The sequence below is a fragment of the Apodemus sylvaticus genome, chromosome 1 (assembly GCF_947179515.1).
Source record: "Apodemus sylvaticus chromosome 1, mApoSyl1.1, whole genome shotgun sequence".
Classification (NCBI taxonomy): Eukaryota; Metazoa; Chordata; class Mammalia; order Rodentia; family Muridae; genus Apodemus; species Apodemus sylvaticus.
The window spans coordinates 188,377,910-188,403,888 of NC_067472.1; the positions used below are offsets into that span (position 1 = coordinate 188,377,910).

Genomic DNA, 25,979 nt, shown 5'->3' on the forward strand with positions numbered 1-25,979 from the left:
AAGACCTGGTCCGAGGAATGAACAGACAGAGAAAAGTACAGGATCATGGGACACTATTCTTGTCAACTCAAACATAATCACATTTATATAGGACACAAAGGACATACAGATTATAATTTAAGATTATACATGTTGTATACACCCTAGACATGTAAGAATAGACTAGCCAGCACATCTAGACTCAGACACAGAAATACACATCCGTAAATTTATACCAGAAATGACCTTTCATGTACAAAAAGCATATAGCACACACACAATTCCATGCTCTAGTAAGTAAGTGGACAAAGCTGAGCTGACAAGTGCACACCCACCCCCATAAAACAAGAGGCATTGCTCCCAGTGTCCTTTTGTCCTGTGTATCTGTTTCATGGTGTCCTTGCCAACATCAGTGCAGGTAAGGGAATAAGCAGGAAGTTGTCATGGTTGTTCACACTCGGGACAATGAGAGACAGGAGGCGGGAACATCTGAAGTTACATAACTGAGTGGAGAGGCGAGTTCAGTATAAAAGATCCTGCTGGAGTGTGCACTGAAGTCAACATTGGTCAGACCAGGACCATGGAGCCCAGTGTCTTGCTCCTCCTTGCTGTCCTCGTGGGCTTTTTGGTACTCTTAGTCAGGGGACACGCAAAGTCCCGTGGCAACCTCCCACCAGGACCCCGTCCCCTGCCCCTCTTGGGGAACCTCTTGCAGATGAACAGAGGAGGCCTCCTCAATTCCTTTATGCAGGTGAGATGCTATGCACAGGGCCCTGTGTCTCCTCTTGGAGATCACTCAGCGGGAAGAGTGAGGGACTCATTCCATAAGGTAGGATCATGTGGGAAAGTTGCTGCGGGGAGGGTGAGATGCTGATTCGTGGTGGATGGTGCTCAGATAGACAGGTAAGTCATGCTATGTTGGAATTGTGTGGGACACCGTGCTTGGAGCGCAAGAGAGGTTGAGGTATAAGCATGTAGAATTTCTCTCCTTGGAACTTGTCCATTACAGAAGAAAAAGAAAAATATCAGAGGCATCAACATCAAGGTTTGCTTCTGCCAGCGCGAGATTAGCCTGAGGTGTTCTAGGACAAAGGGGAAGGTAGGCAGGACAGGAGGCAGGGTGGGGAGGACTGCTTATCAGTTTATTACAGCAGTTGGCTTGGCATTTACCTACAAGTCTCTATACTGGCACCTCACACACAGGGTCTCTTGCTTAATTACCACTCGCTTATTAATAATCAGCATCCGTGACCTTACCGTTCATGAGAGCGCTGAGGTAGTGACTATAAGTTTCATCCCTCTGTCGACACCATGGCTGTGAAGATCACAGTCTTGAACCCTGTATTAGTTACTCACTGGTTTTTAAAAGATTCCCCCTCCCTATCACCAATGGTAAATCCAGTTATGTTAATTTATTTTTTGAGACAGGGTCTCCCTGTGATTTTTTTTTTAGGTTGACTCCCAACTCTTAGCCTCTGGAATGACAAATGTGTCATCACACCCTGCCACACGTGTTCTAAACACATGTCTCCCACACCTGAGAAAGGTCAAGCCAACATCTTATCTGATTTATTTCAAGAAATCCATTGACAATTCAATGTGCACATATACTGGGTCTTTGTCATATGTGACCCCTCCTTGTCTTCTCTCTCCCGCAGAAATCCTTCTTTTGGCCAACATGTCCCTTCCTACCTTGATGTCCCTTTTTGTTTTTACCCACTGAGTTTAGTTAGGTTTCCTCAGAGTAGGTTGATGTGTGGTTTATTTTTTGGAAATCACTTAGTATGAAGGGAAAGGATGGATGCCTCCTGGGCTGTAGGTTCACGTGAGAGGGTTGGTGAGTGAAAGATGAGATGCTGACAGTTTCATGACCGTAATCAGGAACTGTTTACAGGAACATGCACTCAGGAGTAACTATACCATGAAAGTAATCAACTCCCTCCCCCTGCCAGCACCACCACTGTCCACAGACCCACAGTGAGTGGTGGTAGCATCCACAATGCTGCACCTTTCCCTGCAGTGAAGGTGATCATTTTCCCCATTAACTAATTACCTTAGTCAAGGGACACCCAAAGTCCCATGCCAACTTCCCAGTAATTAATTAATCAACCAACAAATTAATTAACATACTTGTTAATTAATTAACCAGAATTAATTAATTGGATGTCCCTCATCTACTTCCCTTCTCTGAGAGGGTGGAGGCTCCCTGGGTATCCCCGCACCTTGACACATCAAGTCTTTAGACATGTTACCTGTTCACCTGGATGATACAGAATACAGGCATAAGAAGAGGATATTTTCCCCTAAGTTTTATTCTTATTTTATGTGCATGAGTGTTGCCTGCATGTGTACCATGTGCATTATTGGTGCTCAAAAAGATTGTAGGATCCCCTGGAAATGAATTATATGTTGTAAGTACCAAGTGGGTGCTGGAAATGGAACCCAGGACCTCTGAATGGATACCAAATGCTTTTAAACATCAAGCTATCTTTCTAGCCCCCACGCTAATTGAGTTTTAAGATCATCAGAGTATCTGTAATGGTTTATTTAAGAGGGAGAATCTGCTTTGATCCCCAACGACTCTCTGGAAAGACAATAAATGGAGAAAAGAAGCCGTTTCTTGGGAGCATTGAGGGAGAGGTGAGGAAGGAGCAGGCTCAGGTGAACGAGAGCAGTTGTAACGGAGGAGTGGTAAATGTTGGATTTCTGTGTCATAGGGAGGATACTGGTCTGAGAGAAACCAAGAATAGTAAGAAGAGAAATGGTCCACCTAAACCAGAAAGACAGAGTTTCCTGGTGCTTTTGTCTGCTTTCTGTCTGTTGTTATGACAATAAGCAAGAGGTCTTTTTTTTTTTTTTTTTGAATTTGATTTTTTTGAGACAGGGTTTCTCTGTGTAGCCCTGGCTGTCCTGGAACTCACTCTGTAGACCAGGCTGGCCTCGAACTCAGAAATTTGCCTGCCTTTGCCTCCTAGAGTGCTGGGATTACAGGCGTATGCCACCATCACCTGGCTGCAAGAGGTTTTTTATAAAGTAAGAAGGTGTATGGGCCTAGAATAATGGCTCAGTTGTTAAGAATGTTTGCCGCTCTTCCAGAGGATCCAGATTGATTCTCTGCATCCATATTTAACAGCCCACACATGTGACACACACACACACACAGAGAGAGAGAGAGATACCACATAGTTATAAATATACACACACACACACACAATTAAAAGGTAGGAGGTTTATTCAACTTATAATAACAGTCATCTACAGTCTAAGATCAAGCACTCGTTTTGTCCAGCCTCTGGTGAGTAACCCTCTGCAGGTGTCACAACATAGTGGAGGGGAGAGAAGGGCATCTGCCACATGCAGAAGGGGCTAACTATGTGGGGCAGCCTTGTTCTGTAGTAATCAATTCTCCAAGCATCCAGCCCTCTCTGCTTGACCAGTATCAAGCAAGGTATTCTGTGGATCTGCCCTGAAGACACAATGCCCCTTACTAGGCTCCAGCCCTTGAAGGCTCAACCATCTCTCAACCCAACCACTTTGGGGACCAAGCCTCCAGCATGTGAACCCATGGAAGGCACTTAAGCCATGTTCAAGGCATAGTGCATAGAACAGGCAAGAAGAAAGGGGCAGCTGGTCCAGACAGGTGGCTCTGGACGCCAAGGTGGTGATGTCCCAGGAGCCCTAGGAGACACTAGCTTGGCTGTCTCAAGCCTGTTGTGGTTGGTGCAGGAGCCTGATTCATGTACAGCTGTTAACGGCCATGTCAGCTCCATGAGTTCTAGCTCAGTTCCAAATTGCTTGTTTTGGCTTCTGTGCTGACGGGCCTGGGTTTTCCGATATGCAATCTGGAATGTTCTCTGGAAGTTTTAGCTGTGGCTCAAGACACAGAGGCTACTCTTCCAGGAGGCTTGTTGCTGAAAGTGGTCACATGGGCTTTTATCAAGTATGCATTACCAAGAACGATTTTTTAAGCATGATGAAATTCTGTTGGCTGAGAGTAGGCAAACAAACCTAAGCTTTGGCTTCTAGCCACTGCCAACATTTGCACCGAAAACATTCAACTAAAAACATTTGCCTTTCTTAGTCTTTAAGTACTCTTGAAGCTCAAGTATGATTTTATTAGGATTTGAGAGGAAAACACCAAGGCAGACAAGTTGTGAATCTTGGCAGCTGCCAGAGGAGGAGGTCGGAGAAGAGGAGGAGGGGGCACCATGCTGTTTGTAGGCAGCCACATGGTGAAAGAGTGCAAGTAGGAGACATAGCTTCCAAGAGCAAGCAGACAATGTCAAGGAAAGCAGATCCAGCGCTTTGGAGAAATGATCCAGAAGGAAAAGATGAAAAAGGAAGAGAAGGAAGAGTGGTGACTTTTCTGAGGGAGGCTAGAAAAGTTGCCAATGGAAGTTCTGTAGGTGGCCACAGCAAACGCAGGACTTCTGGGAAAGATAAACACACCCTCTCATCAAGGGAATGATTATTCCTCCCATCTCCTTATGCTTTAGGTGAGCCAGTCTTCCCAGGGCTTGTCTCATGGCTAGGATCGATAGGTCCAGCTTAATTAACTCTTAAGGGAGGAGACAAACCTTTGGAACAGGCAAGAATATCATGTCTCTACTCATGATTAGAGGGAGGAGGGAGGAGAGAGGAGGAGGGAGAAAGAAGGAGGGAGGAGGGAGGAGGGGGGAGGACAAAGGAGGGAGGAGTGAGGAGGGGGGAGGGGGGAGGACAAAGGACGGAGGCGGGAGGAGGGAGGAGGAGGAAGGAAGAAGGAGGGAGGAGTGATGAGGAAGGAGGAAAAAGGATGGAGGAGGGAGGAGGAGGGAGGAAGAAGGAGGGAGGAGGGAGGAGGGAGGAGGAGGGAGGAAGAAGGAGGGAGGAGGGAGGAGGATGGAGGAGGAGTGCGGAGGAGGGAGGAGGAGGGAGGAGGGAGGAGTCTATTCTAAACTGCTTTTAAGGCTCCTTAATATTATCTTCTTAAGAATGGGAACTCTAATGTAATTTCGGAAACGGGCTGCAGTTTGGTGATAGATCATTTGCAAAGCTGTTCAGTGGGGACCTGTGTCTGGACTGAGGTTTCAATCACACGTAGTCCCAGACAGAAGTGCTCCATTAGAAGACATAAGAGGAAACTGTGTGGTTGTGGTGGAGAGCTGGCTCAGTATTTAAGAGCACTGGTTGTTCCTTTGAGGACCTGGTTTTGATTCCCAGCACCCATATAAACTGCTCATAACCACCTGCAACACCAGTTGCACGGTATTTGATGCCCTCATTTGGCCTCTGTGAGTACTGCATGTTTGCCGTTCACAGAGACACCCGTAGACAAAGCACCCACAAATGTAAAATAAGCAAAATCAAAGAATAAGGAGGAGGAGGAGGAGGAGGAGGAGGAGGAGGAGGAGGAGGAGGAGGAGGAGGAGGAACTAAGAACTAGAACATTGTCTGGCATTCCTGACTTCCAGAGAAGATACACCTGAAACTCTTGCATTCAGGGTTCTTGCCCCAGGGTACCTGCTTTCTTTGTCCTGTCTCATCATCTCTTATTAAGAGATCACTCAGTCATTAAGGAATGTGAGTGGCCACTTACCTGGCATTTTCCTGCTGGATGGAGTCATTACGTGTGACAGGGGCCCTGAAAATGAACCACTGGTTTTAACAATCAAGTGCAGGGAGGAAAAGGTCTTGACTGGAGTCTGGTTAGAGACATGACAGGAGAGGAGGTAAAAGAGGAGAGGGGAGAAGAGAAATTGGAGACCTTAGAGAAGAGACAGTGATCCCATGCTGTTGGGAGCAGGCGTGAGTATACACATGCATTACAAGCAGTACAAGCCCTAGGCAGAGAACCAGAAAAACCCAGAACGAACGGCATTTTAAAATGTACACATTAGGTGCTGGAGACATGGTCTGTTAGGACCACTGGCTCTTCTAGAGGACCTGAGTTCAATTCCCAGCACGCGCGTGCGAGCGCACACACACACACGGGCTCAAAACTCTCTAATTACAGTCTCAGAGGACTCTGGCTCCTTCTGGTCTCTGAGGATATGGAATATATGCTGGCACAATACTCATACACATAACGTGCGTTACACTCCCATGGTAGGCTCACAAGAACATGCATCCCTGTCAGCTCATTGGATGCCTCACCAGGCTTTTAAGTCTGGTTCCTGAGGTGTGACTCAAGAGCATGTGAGCCTGGGATTTGTTTTCAGGCACTCTGATAACTGTTGGAATGGCTAACGTCGGAGCCTGGGGTTGGTTCCTCGCAGTTGGCTCCTAAGGTCTCACAGTGTAGTCCCCCCTCCCCCTTTTAAATCCTCAGAGGATTTTCTTTAGAGTTTTATTAGGGGAAACCCACTGCTACCATGGAAACTGGTGTTAGAAACAAACGCAGAAGGAGCCCAAGGGCAATCTTACTGGAGTTAGAGGTAAAAACACTAGAGTAGGCCAGTGGTAGCTGCTGCAGTGGAGAAAGAGAGGGATCCACGCTATTTGCACGTAGCTGCATGTCAAAAAACAAGTGGGGGAGCTTCGGAAAAACAGGAAAAACTCAGTGTTGGGAAACACATGCCCAGCCTTTGGTTGGCACCTTTGGTTGGCGCCTTTGGTTGGCGCCTTTGGTTGGCACTTTTGGTTGGCGCCTTTGGTTGGCGTCTGAAAGAACAGGTGATAGAAAGGGAGGTTTAGAGGCAGTTCCCGTGGGTAGAGGCACAATTGCACTGCCCGATGGAAGTCTGCAGGTGCTTCCTAGAATGTGAATGGAATTGCAATTAGTTATTGATATGTTATTTCTCCACTGGTGAAATGAGTCAATTTAAGCCAGATTAGGTTATAGTAAAGGCAGGTTTATTGGAAGCTGCACTGGGGGTGAAGTCACTAGGCCCAAGGACTGAGGCTGGGGAGGTGGCTATGGGGAGGGAGGGGAGGGGAGGGGAGAGGAGGAGAGGGGAGGGGAGAGGAGAAGAGAAAGAAAGAAAGGAAGTGCTGAGAGAGGAGAAAGAGGGAGAGGGAGAGAAGGGAGAGAGGGAAGGAAGGAGAGAGAGAGAGAGAGAGAGAGAGAGAGAATATGTCTGGATTATATAAGGAGGAGCTTCTTTTGGGGGAATGGTAGCCCAGATGCAGGGCTTAAAAATTTAGGGTTGGGGGCAGGGTATACCAGGGAGGGACTGAGGGATGCTGGGAGAACCTGGAGTCTAGGTCTGCTTTGATGTATAAAATATGTATCTCAGTACTTTATTACTGGGTCTGAAACAAAACTACTACTACTATTACTATTATTACTACTACTACTACTACTACTACTACTACTACTACTACTACTATAATCATTCCACTCATTCACATCTCAAATGGTATCCCACTTCCTGGTTACCCCCTTCACACACACACCATCTCATGATATTCCACTTCCCAGTTACCCCTCCATTAACTCCCACCCCACATCTGCCCTCTCCTTCCCCCTTGCCTGTATGAGAGTGCTCCCCACCCACCCACATTCTCCTCCACCCTTCCAGCATCCCCCTACTCTGGGGCATCAAACCTCCCCAGGACCAAGGGTCTTCTCTCCTGTTGCTGTCAGGCAAGAGTACTCTCTGCTACATATGTATTTGGAGCCATGGATCCCACCAGTACACTCCTTGGTTGCTGGTCTAGACTCCTGTAGAACTGGGTGCTGAGGTCAGCCTACGCTGTTCTTCCAATAGAGTTGCAATTCCCCTCAGCTCTTCCAGAGCATTTGCCAGCTCCCTAACCAGGTTCCCTGAGTCAGTCTGATGGTTTGCACCAAGCACCCACATCTTCACTGGTCAGTTGCTGGTCAGCCCTCCTCAAAAACTGCCACACTAGGCTCCTGTCAGCAAATGCCTCTTGACCATAGCAATAGTGTTGGGTTTGGTGTCTGCAGACATGATGGACCCCCAGTCCCTGGTTGGCCCTTCCTTCAGTCTCTGTTCCATTTTTTGTTCCTGTCCTTCCTTTGGACAGGGACATGTCTGGGTTAAAAGCTTTGAGATGGGTGGGTGGCCCCATCCCTTGATCAGGGGCTGTGCCTATCTACTGGAGGTGGTCTGCATAGGTTCTATCTTTCCTTCTCTGTGCATTTCCACTAAACTCATCCCAGTTGGGTCCTGGGAGCCTCATATGTCCCTGGTGTCTGGGACCCTCTAGTGACTATCTCCAGTTCCTCATCAGCCCCTGCTACATATATTTTTGTTCAATTTCCAGACCCTCTCTCACATCTCTTCCAGTTATTGATACTGTCACCCTTATTTCCTCCCTCTCTTTTGTCCTTCCCTGGTTTTCCTCTCCCTCCACCTCCCACAATCACACAGTTTCCCCCCTCAATGCCATTATTATTATTATTGTTGTTGTTGTTGTTGTTGTTGTCTGTTTGAGTCTATGTGTACGTTGTGTGTGGATGCCTGCACCCATTACATGGAGGTCAAATGGGGCCATTCTTCACCTCTATCACTCTCTATTCCTTTCAGGCAGAGTCTCTCCCTGAACCTGGTCCTGGCATTCTCTCAGCTAGGCTGGAAACTGGAAATCCCCACCATCCTGTCTCCACTTCCACTTTTGAGCTGGGATTATAGGTGTGCATGGGACAGCCAGTTTATAACTGGGTCCTGGAATGCAAAGCCCAGTCACTATGATGGGGTAGCAAGTGCTCCAGGGAACTGAGCTTTAACTGTACCTTCAAAATTATTTCCTTTACATTTACTTTTATTTTGTGTACAAGAGTGTTGTGCCTGCATGCATATCTGTGTACCACATACCTGGTGCGTACAGAAGACACCAAAGAAGACACTGGATCTCCTGGAACTGGAGTTGAAGATAGTTGTGAGCCACAGTGTGGGTGCAGGGAACCAAACCCAGGTCCTCTGCATGAGATCTTTCCTTATGCACCATCACTCCAGCCACTCCAGTTACAACTTTTGAGCTATGGTTTTTTTAAAGTTGATCATTGCTCTAGAGTAGAAGTTCTCAGCCTTCCTTATGTTGCGACCCTTTAATACAGTTCCTCAGGTTGTGGTGTTCCCCAATCATAAGATTGTTGTCCATAAATGTAAATTTGATCCTGTTATGTGTCTGTGGTCTGAGTTACATGGGAGAAAGAGAAACACTTCAGGATGTAACAGGCTTAGTAAAAGCAGCAGGGGAATCGGCCTCTAATAAACTGACTGCAGCTTTGCAGGGGCTAAGCTTCATTGTTACACAAAAGGCCTTTGAGCAAGTCCATTCCCACATACCCAGATCTCTTATCTGATCTAGGAGTTGTCCCAGGGAACCATTATCTAAGCAAACACAGTCCTTAAAAGAATTCCAGGTTTGTCAGGAATGTCTATGACTGAGATCACTCTAAGGGCCTGAAATTCCCAAGAAAAAGCAACCCCACAAATCTCAGATAACAACTACTGATTATTTACAAGAGATTACTTCAGAGTTAAGTGACTGTCACTCCAGGAGTGACAGCTCTTCTAAGATTCCTTTATGGTTATGAATTGCAATGTAAATATCTATGATTTGTCTTAGAGGACTCCTGTGAGAGGACATGATGGAGGGGTCATGACCCACAGGTTGAGAAACACTGTGCTAAAATCAGCACAGGTCAATGAACTTTCAAACTGAACACATTTTTATCATGTTATGCAGCTCAGTTAACGCTAAGATTGGTCCCTGTCTTATTACCTCTACTTACTACCATCTCACTATTCTGACACAGTGGGTTGAATTTACCTGTGTTTAAACTTCATTTAGAACACCAAATATAAGCAGAATTTACATTTCTGCCAATATTAAGCTGGTGATCATTTCTATCATCAGTCTGATGGATAGGTTATTTCCTTGTGGTATGACATTCCATTGTGTGGGCTTGGCGGTGTTTGTTCTTAATTTTAAGAAGGCTTCTAGGAATAATCTGGTTTATTCATTTGGCCACCACGCACATGCTTTTTTTGTTCTTGTACAGGCATTTGGAGGTGAAGTTTCTCTGCATGTTTAGGTTCAGCTTCAAAAGCTGTAGCTGATTCTCCATAAAGGCAGATTCTCCACTCAAAGATTCAACCAGCTATGGATTGAAAAATACAACAAATACCTTCAGGGATAAGTGCGTCTTATATCTGCAACCCTAGCATGTTAGAGAAGAAGGCAGGAGAATGAGAGATTGAGAGTACTTAATCGACATAGTGAGTCTCAGGTCAACCTGGGCAACATAGTGAGATCCTGTCTCAAACCATAAACATAAATCAAACACTCATAGTTTCTTTCTTAGCACTATTTCAGAAACAACATGGGGCACTGACCATTATTAGCATTTAATTTCTGTTAGGTGCATGGCATTCTGGAGTGAGCTAAAGGTTACACGAGTTTAGCTACTCCACTTTATGCTCTGGCTGGTGTCACTTCCAGACACCCATCCAGAAGCTCTTTGGATTTGTGAATGAAAGACTTATACACATAAGTTTATTTTTAAAATGACGTGGCTACTAAAAGCTTGGCAGGTCTAAGCCTCCCGCGGCTAGCGTGCTTGTCCCTCTGGTACTCCTGGGTCGATACCTCCTAAATCTACTGTTAACTTTCCTGCCCTGTTACCTACTGTGAGGCCCATTGGTCTTTGCTGCCCAAGATGCTTCTGGGCAGCCCTTCAGGGGCCGCTTTCATTTACACCTATATTTTGGATGATCTTCCCTCTGCAGCTCTAAATCTCATCTGTCTCTCTCCCCTAAGTCATGGTAATTCTCTTTCTTCTTCCTTGCATTCTAGTCCATGCAAATCTAAGGGTCCCGCCCCATTTCCTTTTGCCCAGCCATTGGCCACTGGCATCTTTATTGGTGGATCAAAAACCAATTGGGGAAGAGGACCTTCCGTGTTTGGTCATGCAGATTCCTGATGGAATCAAAGCGTTAGAACCAATCTCCAACACAAGAGGATGAGGGTGGATCATTTGCAAACACACAGTTCTATTAAATGGCCTTCAGCACTGGAAGGCTTTGATATTCCTGGGGCCAATTCCTGGGAGATGCCCAGAGATGGTTGTACTACCAGGTAGTTTCCCACAAGTCTGAACTGTAGACATGATTGACAGTCAGGACTACCAACAGTCCATTCCCCTTCCCATGTATCTCAGTGGGTGGGCCAGGGTCATTCTCTCTGAAAGTCATCAGGAGGCATTGATCAGGTTGAAGCTGGGTCACAGGAAGAATGGTTCTTGGTTGAGATTCCAGAGATGGCCAGATTGAAGGGTAGAGGCAAGGAACTTTTTCTGTATTTATATCCTCATCCACATCCATGTCATATCCATATCTATGTATATATTTGTATCTATCCATTTCTATATCTCAAGAAGCAGGTTAAGCCCTCTCTCTTCACCAGTGAGAGTTTACTCCAAATACTTGAGAAATAAAGAGAAAGCTCTTTAATACTGCACATCTGTCTCTGGCTACCACCGTAGAGAAACTAACCTCATACAGAAATGTTTAACAACTTTTATAGAATTTGGGCATTAGCGACCCACAAATGCTGTCACCTGTGAATCTCTTTTAGGTCCCATTCCCACTTTAGACTTTGATTAATTTATCATATTTTACAGAGCCATGAATTTTAAGTCTGCCTGTTTCAGATAAATGGTAGATTTACAACAGAGATATTGTCATCATCAAACTTTTGAGTAGACCAGTGCTGTCCCCTTGAGTGGTTGTCACCAAGGGCCTCTGTTACTGTTTTGTACTGTGCTGTGACACCAGAGCTGGGGATGACACCAGGACCAAGCCAGCTCTTAGAAGAAAGCATTCATCACAGCAGGAGCATGATGACAGGAGTTGTCAGAGCTGGAGCAGTAGCTGAGAGCTACATCTTGATCTGTAGACAGACATAGTAACTCTGGGCTAGGGGTGCAGGCTTTTAAAGTCTTGAAGCCTCCCCCAGTGACACATTTCCTCCCACAAGGCCACACTTCCTAGTCCTTCTAATCTTTTCAAATAGTATCATTTCTTGATGACTAATCGTTCAAATATATAAGCCTATGAAGGCCATTCTTATTCAGTCCACCACACCCAGGGTCATCCTGCCCTTTTGGAAGAATTTTACTCTTAATATAAGATAATCAGGACTTAATGGTGGTTGTTCCCAAGTGCTATCCCCTTTGAACTGCCCAGTAGAGTCATGTTCTTTCATATGCAAATTGAGTCTAGTTGACAGTCTTAACAAATACAAAAATTTTTTTTTTGGTGTTTTGGATTTGGGTTTTTTTTTTTTTCCGAGACAGGGTTTCTCTGTAGCCCTGGCTCTCCTGGAACTCACTCTGTAGATCAGGCTGGCCTCGAACTCAGAAATCCGCCTGCCTCTACTTAACAAATAAATCTTAACAGATACATATTCTCAGGAAGCCCAAGCCTCAGTTGTGTTGGCATAATTCTCTTTAGTTTTTGAGTGCATACTGTACTTTAATCATGACAGTTCCATTGATTTGATGAATTCTGTTTCAGACACAGTTGGCAAATAACCCATACATAATAGTACTGGTGTGAGTTTTAGTCCTTATCTAATTAAGGACCCAAAATACATTATGTTCACAAAATAACTTTTGGTATCTTTTAATCAGATTTTATTTCTACTCCTTCAAAAGCACTCCGTACAGGTCACTCACACTAGCCTCCATTATTATGGTTAACTAAAGACAAATAACCCAGCACGACTCTTACAAAGAAGTTGTATTTGACTCAGAGATCAGAAGCCTGCCTGCTCTACACATCTTCTCAACTCCTAAAACCAAAATCCATTCTTTTGAAGCCACTGCAGCCAGGAGTTTGACCTTTCTGTTTATAGTCACATTTGAGCAAAGACACAGACCGACGGTGCAGTAAGCTAACTCCCAAATCTAAGATAAAATGCAAAGTGAATGTGAGGACATTTTGCACTTCTAGTCATAGACAGAAACTTCTCCATTCAGACATCTTCAAGAGGTCATTGTCACACCAGGCTCGAGGCTAAGGCACAATTCTTTTCCTATAGTTTTTTTTTTAATATTTTTATTTTCTATATTCTTTGTTTACATTCCAAATGATTTCCCCTTTCCCAGATCCCCCCTCCCCATATGTCCCATAAACCTTCTTCTCTCCATCCATTCTCCAATCACCTCCCTCCTTTTTCTCTGTCCTTATCTTCCCCTCCAATGCTAGATCAATCCTTTCCAGGATCAGGACCCTCTCCATACTTCTTCATGGGAGTCATTTGTTATGCGATTTGTGCCTTGGGTATTAAGGGCTTCTGGGCTAATTAATATCCACTTATCAGAGATTGCATTTCATATGTATTCTTTTGTGATTGTGTTACCTCACTTAGGATGATATTTTCCAGATCCTATAGTTTTTAACAAGCCAGGTTAGTTTGTTACTTATCTCCAAGTCATATTAGAGGTGGCACTTAACCAAACCCTACCTTGTGCAATGCAGTATTTTCTAAGCAAATTGGTTGGTGAATCAATTTGTAAATCAATTTTATTGAATTGATTTATTATTTTGTTTTCAAATCAGCTCCATTAAAAAAATCATTTATTTATTGTATGTGAGTATATTGTAGCTGTCTTCAGACACACCAAGAGAGAGTATCAGATCTCAGTAGTGATGGTTGTGAGCCACCGTGTGGTTGTTGAGAATTGGACTCAGGGCCTCTGGAAGAGTAGTCAGAGCTCTTAACCACTGAGCCATCTCTCCAGTCCTTTATTATCAATTTTATTGAAGTGTTTTATTATCAGTTTTTCTATATCATATCTATAACCTGTTCATTTTTGAAACAAGGTTTCATATTGCCCAGGCTATCCCCTAGCTCAACAGAATCCAGAGATCCCCTTGAACCCCTGAGCATCCTTCTTTACTTCCTGGTGCTGAGCATACAGCACTGGCCCAGCACACTCAGTCACACTGTAGTTCAGCACTGCTTAGAACTTCCAACCTGTCTCGGGACACCTTCCTGGTGGTGGATTCACCCTGAAATGTCTAGGTCCTCAGGAAAGGAAGGGTGGCCAGGGCCAGCCTATTTACCAACCTGTATCTATGTGTTTTTTTTTTTAACAATTTAACAACAATATCTGTGCTGGCTAACCCCAGTCCTGGTGCCTTTATGCTTGGCAGCTTCGAGAAAAATATGGAGATGTGTTCACAGTGCACCTGGGACCAAGGCCCGTGGTCATGCTTTGTGGGACAGACATCATAAGGGAGGCCCTAGTGGGCCAAGCTGAAACTTTCTCTGGCCGGGGGACCATTGCTGTGGTTGAGCCGGTCTTCAAGGAATATGGTAAGATTCTCAGAGGTTGGGATGAGGTAGGGTGGAGAATGGGAACAGAGAGAAATGATTCTGAGAGAGGGGAAGGTAAGGGCTAGGGAAGGACCCAGGTTTGTTTGAACTTCCTGTGTGACCCGCACACCCATGTTTCCCCTACATTCTCAGGTGTGATCTTTGCCAATGGAGAACGTTGGAAGACCCTTCGGAGATTCTCTCTGGCCACCATGAGAGACTTTGGGATGGGAAAGAGGAGTGTGGAGGAGCGGATTCAAGAGGAAGCCCAGTGTTTGGTGGAGGAACTGCGGAAATCCCAGGGTAAGTCTGGGAGAATGGGCATGAAGGAAGATGGGAAAGCCAAGACACAAGTGCACAGCCAAAGAAAGAGAAGGAGACATCCATGGGTAGACACACACATACACACAAACATATACACATTCACACACATACACATAAACATACACATACACACATGCTCACACATAAACACACACTCACACATAAACATATATACACTCACACACATATACACATAAACATACACATACACATACTTACACATAAACACATACTCACATATAAACACATACACATAAACACTCTCTCTCTCTCTCTCTCTCTCTCTCTCTCTCTCTCTCTCTCTCTCTCTCTCTCTCTCTCTGTGGGGGGGAGAGAGAGAAATCCATAAAAATATGGAAAGAGTTGTGAAGTCCACAGTATCCAAGAATAACTCAGAGAAATAGATTGTGTGATTAGCATGCTGGTTCTTCCATTCAAGGAAATGGATGCCTATGTTAAGATTATATTTCAGTCAGGCATGGTAGCACAAGCCTGTCATCCCAGTAGTCACCGGGCTGAGAAAGAAGGGCCAGAAATTCAAAGCCAGTTTGGCTATACCATCAACTCTTGTCTCCAGAAGAAAAAGCTGATGCTGTGGATGTGCACACAGCTCACAGTCTGATAGCCAACTCCACAACACTGGCAGGGTAGTACACGTCATCATAGTGCACCTGAGGTGGAGGCAGGAGCTTAGGGATTGGAGGTCATCGTTGACTTTATATGGTGTTCAAGGTCGTCACGGTTATAAAAAACAGTCTCAAGGCATGGTCTATGTCCAATGCATGTGGGAAGCAAGGAACTGTGTTTTCTCCTTGTGGATATACTGATTTGTGGGCAGTGAACAAAGAAGCCAGGTGGGGTGACTGACTTTCTGGTAATTGCAGGATTTTCTGGGCACTTTTTTGAAACTTCCTAACAGGGGCAGACAGGTGGTGACATAGTGTCAGGTTCACACTGCTGTCTGTTATCTCTTAAGATTTCTCAGGAGACCTTGAGATGTCCCTGCAGAAGCTGGAAGGGAGAAGAAGGAATTGGGAGTCTAAGTAAAAAAGACAGAAAAAAGCAGGGTGACACAGAGACAAGGGAGCTGAGCTAGAACCAGAGGGACAAAAAAATGGAGCAGGAATAACCACGGAGGGGCTACAGAGTGGGAGGGAGTAGGAAATAGGTGAGGGAAGGGGCAAAGAGAAAAAGATGGAAATACTGCAAGTCTTTTAGACTGGAACCCACAGCCAGGTAAAGACGGATGAGCATCAGGGGAAAAACTACAGAGCAGTCACAAGACAGACAGCTGAGACCCAGAGAGAGCAGCAGCAGTGGCCCAAGGTTGCTGCACTGACAACATCTCATGAGGACACATCACAGAGCCTGGAAATCAAAGGCAGCAGGCAACAGGTGCTGATAGTTCTTGAACACCAGAGAGTGTAGGATCAGAGAAGGAATAGAGGAATACCCACAGATGAAACTTGTCAATCCACACAGGCAATGCCATGAACCTTTCTCTGCACCATTCCAGACTGTGGGAGTTGCCTATCAGCTTCAAGTCAGTGTGGTGATGGAGGGAGGTGCAGGGTGGAGACTAACTCCCCATGCTGCCCCTCTCAGGTCTCTGGGTCTGAATCCTGGTCCCAGTCATTAGTCACTGTGTTCGCTGTGTTACTCTGGTGAAGTTAGCTACCCTCTCTGTATAAACAAAGTGAAAAGAAAAAGTATTGACCCAGGACACCTGGAGCCCAACTTCTGAGCACAAAGGAGAGCTATTTGTCCCAGAGGAGCAGAGGCAGGGATGAGGAACAAAGACAGGAGACAGAGGAACAGGGAGAAGAGAAAGAGAACAAAGGAGAGGGAAGAAAGGGGCAAGGGAGAGGGGGAAGGATTATTTTTCCTAGGGGGACAAATGGCTGCCTCTGGATAGACAGTAAACAGATGTTGCACATGGGCCAAGTGGTGATATGTAAAGTTAAAGGGGGAAATCCCATGCTAGGATGTTTACTTATAGTTGGGCAGCTTAATTGGGTGAGCCAAGGGGCCTTTTGATTGCTGGTCTTCAATGTTTCAATAGTTGGACATTGGTAGTCAGCCTCAGGAGAAGGAAGTGGGCAAATAGGGGAACTGACCTTGGCAGCTTTAGAAATGGAATTCAATGGTTTTAGCAAGGAAGAGGGAATGGGAGAGAAGGGTGAGGCCTGCCAGAGTTCAAGTGGGCTAGTGCCCCTTCATTGATAGCATTTTATCTTATGTATAACATTAAATACATTAAAACTAAATAAAATGTATGCATTACTGAATGCAGGACCTAGTGCATCCTGTGTGCAGGCTTAGCAGCTGTTGCTACGCTTTGAGTAATGAATGGAGGAAATAGCTTTCCAAGGATGGAGCCAAAGCAAAATGTCCTACACTTCTTGATACCATGTCTCCTGTCCTGCCTTCCCATCCTCCAGGAGCCGCCCTGGACCCCACCTTCCTCTTCCAGTGCATCACGGCCAACATCATCTGCTCCATTGTGTTTGGTGAGCGCTTTGACTACACAGACCGCCAATTCCTGCGCCTGCTGGAGCTGTTCTATCGGACCTTTTCTCTCATAAGTTCATTGTCCAGCCAGGTCAGTGGGTGGGAAAAGAGGAGCATCCATGGCAGAGGAAACAAGAGGCTGCTTTGTGGATGAAGGAGAGAGTGTCTGAAGATGAAGAAAGGCAGAGATGACATGGAGAGACAAGGAGGCTGAGACCTGGAGGCAGAGGGAGGGATGGGGAGCAGGGAGGAGAGACCTGAATGTAGCAATAATCCAGACAGTCATAAAGATAATGATGCCCCAGGGTCATGACTGTGGTAAGAGGGTACAGGACTTGTCTATCATGTATTAACTTCTAGGTTCATCCCTAGCATGACCTAAGCCAGCCATGGTGATATGATTCATATATGCAATCCCAGTACATGAGCGATCAGAGATCACAGACGTCTTTGGATAAGTATTGAGTTTGACAACAGTCTGAAAAAAAATATGAGATCTGATTAAGACCAAACCAAACCAAAAGGCTGGGGGAGGGAAAAGGAGGGAGAGAATTGTTCCTAGGGAACCTAGGAAGACAGCCTGCTTCCTGAGTGCTGATAGCTCCAGTGACCTCCTGGGCCATTCTTCTTACAGGTCTTTGAGCTCTTCTCTGCTGTCCTGAAGTACTTTCCTGGCACCCACAGACAAATCTCCAAAAACCTGCAGGAAATCCTTGACTACATTGGTCAGAATGTGGAGAAGCACAGGGCCACCTTGGACCCCAATGCTCCACGGGACTTCATTGATACCTACCTTCTGCGCATGGAGAAGGTTAGTCCTGCATGGATGAGAGAGGGAGTGGGTGAGAGTGAAGGATGGGTATGCGGTCAGAGAAAAAGATGGGAGGGAACAGAGGATGGTGAGGAGAGGTAGAAACAGTGGAGGAGATGCAGAACATCTGAAAAATAACGAATAGAGAAAAGAAAGAGAAAATGATAGGGAAAGAGAAGAGGTGTGACTGGGAAAGACACACAGGGCCAGGGACAAAAGTGGAAAAGACATGAGAGTCTAGGAGACAGAACATGATAAACCACCAAAGAACAAAGAGAGAGAAGACAGAAGAAACCAAGGGACATTGTCTGGGGCTGAGTAATGTCCAGAGGTCCAGACAGTATGAGACAGAAGGACAGTGCCCAGAGATGTGTGTGCATGTCCTTGCAAAGGTTCATTCACCCCTGACCCACCCTTCTCTCTCCCATCTGGAACCAGGAGAAGTCCAACCACCACACAGAGTTCGATCACCAGAACCTCATGATATCTGTGCTCTCTCTCTTCTTTGCTGGAACTGAGACCAGCAGCACCACGCTCCGCTATGGCTTCCTGCTCATGCTCAAGTACCCCCATGTTGCAGGTGTGCCACGGGTGGGCTGTTGGGTGATTTCCTAGCTACTTTTTGCCTGTGGAAGTTTGAGTGGATGAGAGGACCACGGACCACTTACATCTGCAACTCTAAATGCTTTGTTCTACTTGTAAACTATGGAAGTGCAGTGGGTGGTGGGTCAACGAACACTCACCTGACCCGTTTTCTGTTCTATTCCACTTAAACGTTGATCCTTCCTTCCCTCCTTCCCTTCCCTCTTTCCTTCCTGCCGTCCTTCAATCTTTACATTCATCTATTATTCATCTTTCTATCCATCCACCCCTTCATCCCTCTACTTATTCTGTTCATTTACCCACCATTATTTCTCCACCCATCAGTGACCCTGTCATTGGTCATTCCCTTCAGTCATTCTCACACAACTAAGCATCAGTCTATCTAAAGACCTATTTACTCATTCATCCTTCTATCTTTATAATAAACTCTTACTCACAAACACATGCACACAAACATGTGTGCACACTCACACATGTACACACACACACCTTGAATCCTCCAAGTCAACCACTTATAAATCAACTTATTAATTATTTGTGTATTTATTGGTTCTTTAACCACTGAAGTAGGCATTTCACTTATTTATTTCAATGAATCAACTTAAGTGTTGCTCCTTTGATTAGCAGAGTTGAATAAACTATTGGCCATGAATGCACTCATCCCCTCCTTCTATTCACAGGTTCCATTTTTTAGCCCTTGAATTCTTCTTTTTTTTTTTGTCTATCCATTCCCCCATTCATCCACCCAGTTACCATATGCTGACTTACAAGTTGAATACATCATCCTATACTTAGTGTGTTTTTCATTAAATCATGAATCTGTCTTTATATTCATTTATCCATTGATTTTCTTATGTATTCATTTCTACATGCATTTGGTGATGGTTTAATTTACTATTCTCCCTCCTTCTCTATTACGTTTCTGAGGACATAGGTTCGAGTTCTTAATATAAAGTCCCATGTAAAGTTGTGGTGTGTGTGTGTGTGTGTGTGTGTGTGTGTGGTCAGTTCATTGCCAAGGTTAGGATGTTTTCTCCTTCTCTCCCCCCACTCTTGTCTCATCATGATAGCTCTCAAGTCACACTGTGCAGTAACCCTCTGCTGTCTATTCTACTTTCTTTAGCAAAGCCCTGCTGAAATGAGGTCGGAGCTCATGGAGGAGAGATTTAATGTTGTTTTAAACATGGGCACATAGAGACAGGCACTTAAGAACAGGACAGTTGTTCGTACCCCCGAAATCTCTCCGTTCCTCAGCAGAGTCTCCTTACTGCACACTTGTCCTGGTGGTTGGCTGATAGAATACAAAATCATTTTTATAAAGCTGGTATAGCTGATCAATCTCCCCCTTTTCTGTGTAGAGAAAGTCCAAAAGGAGATTGATCAGGTGATCGGCTCACACCGGCTGCCAGCCCTTGATGACCGCACCAAAATGCCATACACTGATGCTGTCATCCACGAGATTCAGAGATTTTCAGACCTTATCCCTATTGGAGTGCCACACAGAGTCACCAAGGACACCACGCTCCGAGGGTACCTGCTCCCCAAGGTGAGACCAGCCGCGATTCCTCATCGCTGCGCCTTTATCATATGCCACGCTCCTAATCACCAACCATTCCCTTTTACTGAGGGACTGACTGTTTTGCGTATGGGAATCAGGGTGAAATAACATCTTTGTATCTTGTAACTTCTCCTAGAACACTGAGGTGTACCCCATCCTGAGTTCAGCTCTCCATGACCCACGGTACTTTGAACAACCAGATGTCTTCAATCCTGAGCACTTCCTGGATGCCAATGGGGCACTGAAGAAAAATGAAGCTTTTATGCCCTTCTCCACAGGTGAGGCAGACCTGTGATTCCTATCCCAGACACTAGAGGGCAGACCCACCCTCCGTAACACAAACAACAATAGGTCCCTGTTTACTGAGTCTCTCCCAGTTGCCCTGTTGAATGATCCCATCCACCCTGGCTATAGCCCCATGAGAGGAGTCTTGAACCAAAGGAGCATCCAGGTCATGAGGACTTTTGGGAAGTGTTTAAAGGCAATGCTAACAATATTAACACAGAGGCAGGAGGGGGAAAGGGGGTACGTGGCAGGCCCATGCCAAGGATTCACCCTGGTAAATCACATCCTGTGACAAATGTGATATAATGGAGGTTCATTTTGGGAAGAAAGGGGAGTGAGAACTTAGAGAAGGGGGACAGAGGGGGAAAGAAAGGACAGAAAGAGAAGCTGGCCTGAACACCTGTGTGTGTGTTGGGGGGACGGGGGAGAAAGTGAGTGAGAGGGGGGATAGAGTAGAGGGAGAGGGGGAGGGGATCTGGAATTGCAAGCAGTCCTTTCTCTGTGCTCTCCCTGCTGCATCTGGCTTGCACCAATCAGGCAGTGGTGGCAGATGATGATGCAGGCTGTTGCTAGGTCCCTGGGAGAAGTCTAGAGAAATTGTAAGCCAACTCTTCTCCCTTCTTGTTTAAATAAAAATGAGGGACTAGGAATGGGTAGTGGTGGAGCAGCAGTGTGGTTGTCCTGTCCTTTAAACTATGTTCTGCTAACTTTGAGGTGATGGTCTGTCTTTAGGGAACCTAAGGAAATTGGGGTGCTGGACAAGTCTCAGGAAAGTTGGATGTTTCCCTGCTTTCCAGGATCTGTGGGATCCTCTGTGGCCAGGGAAGTGCAGGCCCAGTAGAAGAGTCTGTGAGGGTAGACAGGAGCACCCGTGGGTCCCTTCTCTGGAACTGTTCTGGATGCAGATTTTGAGTAAACATGTGAATTTGTCAGGATGCTGAAACACATATATATATTAGATGGAAAAACAAAGTTAAGTATGCTAGGGAGAAAAATTTTTTTCTTAGGCATATCTTTAAAATTCCTAGACCCATAGCCCTGATAGATTGGGGAGGGGAGTCCCAGAACCTGGGAAGGGGGGAATCCCTCCCTCTGGAATAGGCAACAGGTAGGAAAGTTAGGCTGTTGATTGGCAGTGGTGCTTATGGAGAAGGAATCCATCTGACCCATGAGAGGTGAATCTGAGTATGTTTTCTGAAGCTTACAAGAATCTTTTTAAGTTTACAAAATAGATACATTATAGAAATGGTAATTGTAGTCTGTTTTGAAATTCACATTGTAGAAAAAGGTAGTAAATACCATATTGTGTTATAGTGGAGGCTTGGTAAACAGTGTTTGTGAAAAGCATGAGCCTTCTTTAAGGTGAGTTCAGGGCAGACAGAACCCTTCCATGGAGCAGAGGGACAGAGGGGCTTTCCCCTTCTATTCAGAAGAATGAATATGTACATTTAGGACAATGAGAAACATCTTTAAGTCTATAGTTAAAAGACAACCGAAAGAAGCTTAGCATCTTGAACTTGTGAGAGTGGTAGTGGATCATATAGTGGTAAGTTTTACTAGAGTTAGGCTAATTATTTATTAGAACTCCATTGAGTAATGTTACGACTCTGAACTTTTGAAGTCCTAATATAATAGTAGCATAGTGAAGGGAAGAAATCTGAAGATATTTTGCTCCTTTCTTTTTTTTTATAAATATTTTTATTTTCTATATTCTTTGTTTACATTCCAAATGATTTCCCCTTTCCCAGATCCCCCTCCCCATATGTCCCATAAACCTTCTTCTCTCCATCCATTCTCAAATCACCTCCTTCCTTTCATGTATGTTAAACTACTTTCCTATCACCATCCAAGTTTTCACACCCTTCAATCTTCACTACTTGCATTTACCAAGATCAAAACATTTTCTTAGGTGCTAAAAACAATTTTTTTAGGTACTCATAAGTTAAGGTTTCATATCCTAACACCTTGCAGAAAGTTTTCTTTTTTTTCCTTTGCAATTATTTACCATGAGATTGGTTGATCATTAGGAACAGTCACTGCAAAGTGAGTTCCTTTAGATAGGGGAATACCAAAAATCTACATCTGAAACCTTTTAACATGAAGCTGTGAGCAAGCCAAACCTGTTTGCCTTTCTAATAATATATCTGGTAGATTAATTAGCTAATGAAGTTTTGATGTTGTAAAACCTCTGAAATAGTATTAAAATGCACTACCATTTAAAGAGTAAAAACATAGAGGAATATTGTAAGCCATTTGTCAATACAGTAGAGAAATCATTCAAACATCCGATTGCAATTCAAACATACAATTGGAGACCTGCTTCCCTGGTCTGCTGAAGGCACATGTGGCTGCTATATTCAAGATGGCAGTGAAACCATGGCTTCCCATAACAGAGATGACTGCCAGGCATGTGACTGCCCTTAGATGGTGGTCAAGCCATGGCTCCACCTGCTCCAGGCCTTAGTAAAGATGGCAGCTAGCCTTGTGTTGGTTATATTCCAGATTGGAATAATATTCAATCCGTGATTGAGGATTATCTTAACATAGTCTTTCAACGACTAATCCCAAAGTATGAGTTTTAACCACATCTAATAAGTCTATAATCCTGTGGGAGCAAGGCAGACACAATGTAGGCCAGAGGCTGTTAGTTTGGGGAGGAGAGAGCTGTTTTGGGGGCTCCGGAGAGGCAGAGCCAGCTTTGATCCAACAGGTTTTGGCCAAAGGAAAAAATGCAGTCTTGGCCCATGTGTCTGGCTGAGAACAGACTGAGATGACCTCTGAGAGGGTGGAGGACCCCTGTGGGTATCCCCCAACCCTAGCACATCAAGTCTCTGCAGGCTTAGGCTCATGCTCTCTCACTGAGGCCAGACAAGGTGACCCAGCTAGAAGATCATATCCCACAGAAACAATACCTTTAGGGGTAGCACCTGCTCCAGTTGTTCAGTGCTGCATGAAGACTGAGCTGCACATATATGTGTGGGATAGTTTAGCCTATGCATGCTCTGTGGTTGGTGGTTCACTCTCTGAGTGGCCCCAAGGGTCCAGGTTAGTTGACTCCGTTGGTCTTCTTGTGGCATTCTTATCCCCTTTGGAGCCCTCAACTCTTCAATATGAGTTCCTGAATTCTGTCCAGTGTTTGTGTGTGAACATCTGCATCTATTTTAGTCAGCTGCTGGGTGGAGCCTCTCAGAGGACAGCTGTGCTAGGCTGATGTTTGCAAGCATAACTGAATATTATTAATAGAGTTGGGGATTGATGTTTTCCCATGGGATGGTGAGGCTGGTTATTGCTTGACTGTTTCCTCAGTCTAGGCTCTATCTTTGTCCCTACAGTTCTTTTAGACAGGCCAAATTTTTGAACAAAAGTCTGTGATAGGTTGGTGTCCATAAGCATCCACCGGGGTCCTGCCTGGCTATAGGAGGTGGGCTCTTTAGATTCCATATCCCCATAGCTATGAATCTCAGCTTACGTCACCCCCAGAAACTCAGAGAGCCATCCCCATCCCATGTCTCTGGGATTTCCTAGAGGTTATCTCTCCTGCTGCAAATTTCTATTCATTCTCTGGCCCTTTCTCCTGTCTCACTTCACCCATGATCCTGACCCTCCCATTACTCTTCTCATGCCCTCTCCCACCCAGTTCCCTCCTCTCTCTGCCTATGACTATTTTATTCCCCCTTCAAGTGAGGTTCAAGCATCCTTGCTTGGCCCTCTTCTTGCTGAGCTTCTTTGGGTATTTGGTATATCTTCCTGGACTTTTTGGCTAATATCCACTAATCAGTGAGCACATGCTCTGATGATATCTTTAGTTCCATTTGCGTGCAAGATTCTCTTAACATTCATTCTTGAATTTGAGGTTGATGGTCGAAATCCTTGTTGTTTAGTGCCATGGGCTGGGATGTCCAAGTGGTTTTAAGGATGTGACAGTCCAAATGCTATTCACGGTGTGGTGGCTCACATGATCACTTTCTGTGCCCACAGGAAAGCGCATTTGTCTTGGTGAAGGCATTGCCCGCAACGAGTTGTTCATTTTCTTCACCTCCATGCTCCAGAATTTCTCTGTGTCAAGCCACGTGGCTCCCAAGGACATTGACCTCACTCCCAAGGAGAGTGGTATTGGAAGAGTACCCCCAACATACCAGATCTCCTTCTTGGCCCGCTGATTTGGCTGAAGCAGCCAGGTGTCCCACTTCTGTTGAGAATGGCTCTATCTCTGTGTCTCTGGGGGAGCTGCTGGAAACCAGGTCACAGGTTGCTGCTCACATCTTTCCTCCTGTTGCTGTTCTCCTCAGCTGGAAGGTGTGGTCTTCTTCCTTGTGAATGGAACTAGAAAAATCAATCAACTGTGTTTCTGGACATGTGAACAGAGACTTCTGAAGTCCACTTCTCACACTGAGTCACTTCCATCTTCCTCCCAACAGCCCCAGTCCCCACTTATTACCTATCCACACTGTGATCTGTGCTAATGGACTCTGTACAAGGTCTGAATTCTGTGTCTACAGACTTGCCTAGGGTTCAGGTAAATAGAATTGCATAATGTTTGATCTTTGGTGTCTCATACTTTTGCTTCACACAATAATATCTAGGTTTCTGTGTTCTACAGGCCACTGTCACACAGCTTCATGGATCTTTCTCGTGCTCTTTCTTAGCATCCTCTTCATGCATCTTCTGTCTAGGCTGAAAGCTCTTCAGCCTGTGACCCCTGAGCTGCGTGTTTCTGAACAGGAAAAGCGCATTTGTCTTGATGACAAACCTTAGGTTTCCTTATTTTCCTCCTTAAACCTCCCAAGGATCACACCAATGCCTACATTGGTAAGGGTTCTCTAAAGGAACAGTACTGACAGAATCAATTATTTTGTCTGTCTGGTCTGTCTGTCTGTATATCTGCCCATCTCTTGTTCTCTCTCTCTCTCCCTCCTCTCTCTCTCACCTTTGTATATGTTTATATGTATGTATTGTCTATATATGTGTTCATTGTGTATTTATTTATAATGTATGTATCATATATTTAAGAATCTACATGTATATATGTATGTGTGTATGTATGTACTTATGTATGTATCTATGTATCATCCAGCTCTCTATGTGATTTATTGAACTGGCTAATAGTCTATGTCTGAATAGCACAACAATGATTGTCCCATAATGGAAAGGCTGAGGACTGGGTAGTCGTTGATCCATGAGGTTGTTATGTTTCCTGTTCCATGCAGTGCTGCAGTCCTGAAAGGTGCCTGGAGACTTGCTGGTATTTCCATCCCTGGTGCAATCCTGAAGAAGTTGGATTTATTACCATCCATAGAACAGATTAGATGAGCTTGCAATGTAGAGGGAAGGCAAGCAGAAAAAAGGGGACAATTTCTTTCTTTCCTGTGTCTGTCAACAGGAGGTGTGACCTAGGTTTAGGAAGAGTTTTCCTGCTTCAAATAATCTGATCCAGAGACTTCCTCACAAGAGTGCCCAGCAGCTTGAGTTTTAGTTGATACCAGATATAGTCAAGGAAAAACACACACCACTAGAGTAGCCACCACAATACTCAGAGCCCTGAACTACCTGATATTTTTACATATGTCTTTGTCTTAGAGTTTCCATTGCTGTGAAGAGACACCATGACCCAGGCAACTCTTATACAATCTT

General features: G+C 45.0%; 1 protein-coding gene across 1 annotated transcript; it reads left to right on the plus strand.

Moving 5' to 3' along the window:
• Positions 1 to 559: 559 nt before the first annotated feature.
• Positions 560 to 24,508, plus strand: LOC127683058 (cytochrome P450 2B1-like). Its single transcript, XM_052179920.1, has 9 exons — positions 560 to 730; positions 14,094 to 14,256; positions 14,410 to 14,559; positions 17,022 to 17,182; positions 17,726 to 17,902; positions 18,341 to 18,482; positions 19,864 to 20,051; positions 20,200 to 20,341; positions 24,327 to 24,508. The coding sequence occupies exons 1-9, from the start codon at positions 560 to 562 to the stop codon at positions 24,506 to 24,508; spliced, it is 1,476 nt and encodes a 491-aa protein (XP_052035880.1).
• Positions 24,509 to 25,979: the final 1,471 nt, after the last annotated feature.